We start from the raw sequence: 6,000 nt of genomic DNA, 5'->3' as shown, positions 1-6,000 counted from the left end.
AAGAAATCATAGAGATCTTGTGAAAAGATGGAGCTTTTTAACATGTTGTGCTTTCGTGCTAGTCCATTCATTTTTTTCGTATGGTGATTTCAAATTTTCTATGTCGTGTCATGTACAGACTTATATCGTGTCATGCTAATTTATAATATCGTGTAGTATCTGATTCAGGCTCATATTTTCTTCGTAGTGTATTATGTCGTGGCTTAAAGGCTTATGCTCATTTCCGTGTTGTGCCAAAAATATTGAAATATATATAGAGATTTAGAAAAATATTTTCTATTCTTCTATTCGTTTATTAGATTAAAAATAAGGTAAAGTCCATAGTAACCAGCAAATCAATAAATGAAGTTTGTGATTTGCTCAAAAAATAAATGAAGTTTGTGCTGAGAATTAAGATCCATGTGGGCGCCCCCCTCAAGAAACTGATTAGGATTCTGATTGTGTTTTGCTTTGCTCTTAACAAATTTTATTCGGTAATGACAGCTGTGTGTGTATACCTAAAATTTCTCATAGGAAAAAACGATGCAAGTTTATTTAAAATAAATAAAAATAAACTCTAATTGTCATCACGACCGTCTCACGTGCATTTCCAAAAGAGATACCAGACAGAGAGGAGTAGCTCTCCATCTCTTTCTCTCTCTCACTAACTCCAACTGCCAACCAACCAAAACAAACCCATTCCCACGGAAATCCCCAGGCCCCACGTTCCGGCGGGTCGTCCCGCCAATTCTCATGACCCGAACCTACTCTCGGCAAACTCAACAAGACCCGACCCGAAACCCCTCTGGAACCACCGCCATGCGCCTCATTGTGCCACTCCAAGGCGTGGTGCAAGGCAGAGGCGGCCTTATCTGGGGTTCTCTTATCCCCTGCGCCCTCTTCTACTTCCTCCAGTTCTATCTCAAACGACACCGTCCTCCGAGTACATCCTCGAATCCTCCGTCGCCGTCCCAGTCCTCCTCGAACCTTCCTGAACTCCAACGGTCGTCTTCGAGGTCAAACTTGTCCAGTCGTGGATCCATCGGCCGGGTCACGCTATCTTCTCGGGGAACTTTCATTGCAAAACCGAACGACTCGCCTTACTATATTGGATTGGATAAGGTTAGGGAGGATCCATATGATAGATTGGGTAACCCTAATGGTGTTATTGAGCTTGGTTTGGCCGAGAACAAGGTGAGTTTTTTTTTTGGCTTGTTTAGCTACTAGACCATTATCGAGTGTCAATTTGGTTTACTTTGGCTTGGTTTTGACTGTTGCAGTTGAGTTTTGATCTGATTGATAAATGGGTTTCTGGTAATTTGACTAATTCGATAATTGGAACCAATGGTGGCGATTTGAATATCAGCGGCATTGCAGCATACCAACCGTTCGATGGATTGACTGAACTGAAAGTGGTGTGTTGAACTTCTTTAATTTTGCATAGCTTGATTCGTTTATAGTAATGTAAATATGTGATATGGTTTCCAATTGACTTTGAAGGCTATTGCTGATTTCATGACTCGAGTCGTGGAAAGAACTATCACATTTGACCCATCTCAAATTGTGTTGACCGCTGGAGCAACCCCTGCTACTGAAATTTTGAGCTTCTGCTTGGCAGACAATGGAAACGCATTTCTTGTTCCCACACCTTATTATCCTGGGTAATTGTAATTATACTGCGATCTTATAATACTGATGAAACGATTTTTCTAAACGAGAAAGGAACCAGTTTTAGATTATTATACATTGCATTAATCTTTTTGTCATCTAATTAGAAAAACAAATCTGCAGCTTTGATAGAGATGTTAGATGGCGAGCTGGGGTTGAGCTAATTCCTGTTCATTGCCGTAGCACTGATAACTTTACTTTGAATATCACTGTTCTTGATCAAGCATTCAATCAGGCAAGAAAGCGAGGAGTAAAAGTGCGTGGAATACTAATTTCAAATCCTGTTAATCCCGTTGGCAATGTACTGTCCCGGGAAACACTTTGTGGTATTTTAGACTTTGCCCAGGAGAAGAACATCCATGTTATCTCTGATGAAATATTTGCTGGGTCCACGTATGGAAATGAGGATTTTGTGAGCATGGCAGAAGTTATTGAGACAGAGAATTTCGAAAAGAGCAGGGTTCACATAATATACGGACTGTCGAAAGACCTATCTATTCCAGGCTTTAGAGTTGGTGTTATTTATTCTTACAACGAGAGTGTTTTGGCTGCTGCAAAAAAGTTAACAAGATTTTCTTCAATCTCTGCTCCTGCCCAGCGTCTTCTAGTATCGATGCTTTTAGATACAAGATTCCTGGAGGAATACATGAAGATCAACAAAGAAAGGATGCGTCATATGCACAACTTATTTGTGGCAGGTTTGGAGCAATTAGGAATCAAGTGCGCAAAGAGTAGTGCTGGTTTCTACTGTTGGGCTGATATGAGTCGGTTAATTCCATCGTACAGTGAGAAAGGGGAACTTGAGTTATGGGATAAGCTGTTGAATGTTTCTAAGATCAATGTAACTCCTGGGTCAGCTTGCCACTGCATAGAGCCAGGCTGGTTTCGTTGTTGTTTTACTACTATAGCTGAAGATGATATTCCTGTAGTTATGGACCGGATCCGAAGAATTACTGAAACTGGTATATCTCACGGTTAAATTATTTGTTTATTAAGAGTTTTTTTTTTTCTTGTTCTGGGAAATCACCTTGTTTTACAAGTTTGAACTCTTTTGGGCTTTCAGCCTTAGAAGTAAGGGATCTAGATATAAAATTTTCTTGTGAAGTTTCATACAATTTCAGCTAAACTCTCTTTTACAATGCACTTTTTCAATTAATTTATATAAGAAAAAAAAACCAGGATAGGAAAACTAAAAATGCTTCAGAAACTAAATGAAGAACAACCTATTCCAAGGTGATGTTGAAACTTGGTTGAAGTATTAGCTTTGTCTTTACCATGCCAGTTTCAGTTGGGGCGATTGTTTCCTCTTGATGCCCAGTTCTTCTATCATCTTGCTGCTGTATCCAAAGATGCAGCACCCAAAAGCCCTTCCCTTCGTGAATTCCTATCATAAAGTCACATCCCGAAAGATAAAATAGGTGTTTAAGATTACCTTGTGAAAAGTAGCGAATGATTGTGTTTTCTAATGTGTTTATTCCCATTATTGTGCCAAAAAGAAGTGTAACCCCGTTGTATGTGTAATTTCTTTGCGTTATTGTTTACAATTTTTTGTTATAATCTTATTTTTTTCACGGCATGTAGTAGCATCATTAGTAAATAGTCTCAGACTCTCAGGTAATAATGGCATTGGAAGTTGTAGCATGAGATGGGAGGTTTACCATTGACAGATTCTGTTTTCTCATTTGGACAGCCTTTCTTCGGTAGCTCCTCCTCCGGCTCATCATTATCAACTCCCCTAGTGTTTGTGGCCCCCTTACCATGTGACTATCGTTACTTTCATGATCAAACTTTTGATTCCACACTTGTTGTGGTGTCACGGACTCCTCTGATGGCCCAACCTTTCCAAGAAATCCAGAATTAGGTGGAAACAATGGGAAGAGGCATTCCAGGAAAGAAGCCCCCGCAAGGCTTGAATTTCCAGTTGCATAGCTGCTTGTACTGCTGTCTGTTTCTGATGCTGGTGAAGATGGGGAGTCTAGCATATCACTGTTGTTGTCTTCAGTTGAGGAAGTGTTGTGTGCTGGAACAGCGGTAGAAATCGCGGCCGATGACACCAGGCAGTTTGCTAGTAGAGAGGGAGCAGAACTATATGAATTGTCTGTTCCCGAACCATATGTTTCAAGATCCAATTTAAACAGACTTTGATTTTCATATTCTCCATCATTGGAATCACCACTGCTGTAATATTCGATATTTTCATCAGTTTCAACATCCTTGGAGCAGTAACCATGTGTTGGTGGTAATGGAAAAAGTGCAGTTAGTGATTCTTGTGGTGGCTGTGAAAAAGAAGGTAGTGGTGTCCCAGGCTTTTCTTCCCACTCAAAAGGAACCGAGGCAATGAGCTTGAGTGGAGGAGTTGAAACCGAAGTACGTGAAGGAGCCTCTGGTTTCCAGTCCTTTTTAGGCATCCCTGGCCTTACTTCCCATAGAAATGGAACTGAAGGTGGTTGCCTCTCCTTCTTTCTTGAGGTTTGTCCCAATACTATCTCTGCCATTTCTCGAATTGATGCTACTATGTTTCAGGCCACTTTCCTTTATAAGCAGGGAGCGTAAGTGAGTGAGAAAAGGCTTCCTTAGTGGGTTAGAAAAGCTTGCTACCAACTTTGTTTATGCAATAACTACTATCTAATCCATCTTTGGAAGTGATTAAGCTCACCTGCTCTTTCTCTCTCTTGTGTTAGTTAGTTGAATAAAATGGTCCAAACTAACTCAACGAGAACAATCTAATACATTTTATTATCAAAACAATAAGCATAAAAAGAAATATTTGAAATAGAAATGACCAAATTCTATCTAGCACACCACAAAAGTAAATATTAAAAAAATACATATAAATTTAAAATATGATTCACTAAATCTAATACATCACAACACAGGAAACAAATATTCTGAAGTAACAACAAATTTATACTTCATCAAATTTAAGGGGGGAATAGAAGACAAGGTGGTGTTCTTCTCCAACAGATAAATGGCTTTGCGAGCAAACGCAATCCAAGTTGTAACAATCAGTGTTTTAAATTGTGTATTATCTAATATTTAGAGATTTATTTGAATTTGTTTTCTAATTTATAATTGTAATGCACCATATTGTACAACCTTAAAAAAATTAGAGAAATGATCATATAATTTTAACTAAATATGATATATCACAATACACATATATCAATCTAATAAAATTATACTTCATCAAAATTAAAAATAAAAAAGATATATAAAAATAAATTTGAAATGAGATTAACAAAATAAATCTATATACCATGACACAAAATCTATATTGTCCGTGTTTTCGCCAGTTGACACGTGGCACAATTAAAGAACGATTAAGACTCCACTGAAGTTGTTTACCTCCATGGGAACTGTACCTATACGCCCTGATTTTCCCACGGGCTGATTAGCAGGCCGAGCTTCGGACTAATCATGGTTAGTCCATAAACATCCCCCAGACCGGAGCTCCTGTCTTGAGGTCGTACCCCCCTTAGCTCGAGGAATCCTCAGGGACTCGCCAAGACTCGCCAGGACTGGAGCAAGGAATCGGAAGGCCGAAGGTCGGGTCAAATGCGCAGCTCGTGGTACGAGCTAGATATGGAGGCTATGACCCCTTGTAAAGTCAACACACGCAAGATAAACGTGCATATATCTGACATCACGTGTCCGATATCTCCCTGACTTCTCGGACACGCAGCAGGAACGTGCGTGTTCAGACACCCACAGCTGGGTTGGGCCGTGCGGCCCATTATCTCCTTACCTATCGATTTGACCACACTTATGTGTCAGGTTTAGGAATTAATCATGAATGTCACAGAGTTGATAGGACAAATGAGAAGGTCACGAGATGACCTCCTTACCAACTTCCAGGTGCCTTCTCCTATAAATATGGAGACCCTGGGAGTTGATAAGGGTTGGAAAAATAATCTCTTATAAGAAATACTTTGTAACCAAATACTGAGTATAGATCAATAATATTGACTAGTGGAGTAGAAGGATTTTAACCTTTGAACCACTTAAAAACCGTGTCTTGAGTCACCCCGTTCGTCCCCTAAGATCATACATCTATTTCGGTTCACGTTTAACTCTAATCTTTTTCTCTCATTCTCTTAATTACCTGTTGGCGAAGAACCGCGTCAACAGTTTGGTGCTTTCATTGAGAGCAAGTTCGATTAGTGCTGCTGCAAACATCCAACTATGGTGACTACTTGATCCAGGCATGGCAACGAGACAGAACAACATGATGGGCAAGAGGCTCATCATACCGCCATCCCTGATGAACAAATTCCTGAAGTCCAGCAGCGGCCAGGAAAGCAGCCGGCGGGCCAAGACGATACTGTTAGTTCGGCGCCCCGGCCATCTAATCCG

At 40.1% G+C, this 6,000-nt stretch overlaps 1 protein-coding gene across 5 annotated transcripts in view; it reads left to right on the top strand.

Annotated features, from left to right (window-relative positions):
- Positions 1–568: 568 nt before the first annotated feature.
- Positions 569–6,000, top strand: part of LOC133777642 (probable aminotransferase ACS12) — a 28,780-nt gene continuing 23,348 nt past the window's right edge. The window contains exons 1-5 of one of the 5 annotated variants that reach the window (XR_009868743.1): positions 569–1,173; positions 1,260–1,394; positions 1,480–1,640; positions 1,771–2,609; positions 3,315–4,116. Coding sequence is in view for 4 of the 5 variants with exons in the window: in XM_062217327.1 (XP_062073311.1) it covers positions 733–1,173; positions 1,260–1,394; positions 1,480–1,640; positions 1,771–2,609; positions 3,315–3,508 (1,770 nt within the window). In the remaining variant the exon portion in view is untranslated. Of the gene's footprint in view, positions 1,174–1,259; positions 1,395–1,479; positions 1,641–1,770; positions 2,610–3,261; positions 4,356–6,000 lie in introns of those variants that run through there. The other 4 variants (XM_062217327.1, XM_062217328.1, XM_062217331.1 and 1 more) reach the window with 4 other exon arrangements.

Source organism: Humulus lupulus, chromosome 5 (assembly GCF_963169125.1).
Source record: "Humulus lupulus chromosome 5, drHumLupu1.1, whole genome shotgun sequence".
In the NCBI taxonomy this organism is placed as follows: Eukaryota; Viridiplantae; Streptophyta; class Magnoliopsida; order Rosales; family Cannabaceae; genus Humulus; species Humulus lupulus.
The sequence above is the reverse complement of the archived record's forward strand: the minus strand, read 5'-3'. Positions and strand labels throughout refer to the sequence as shown.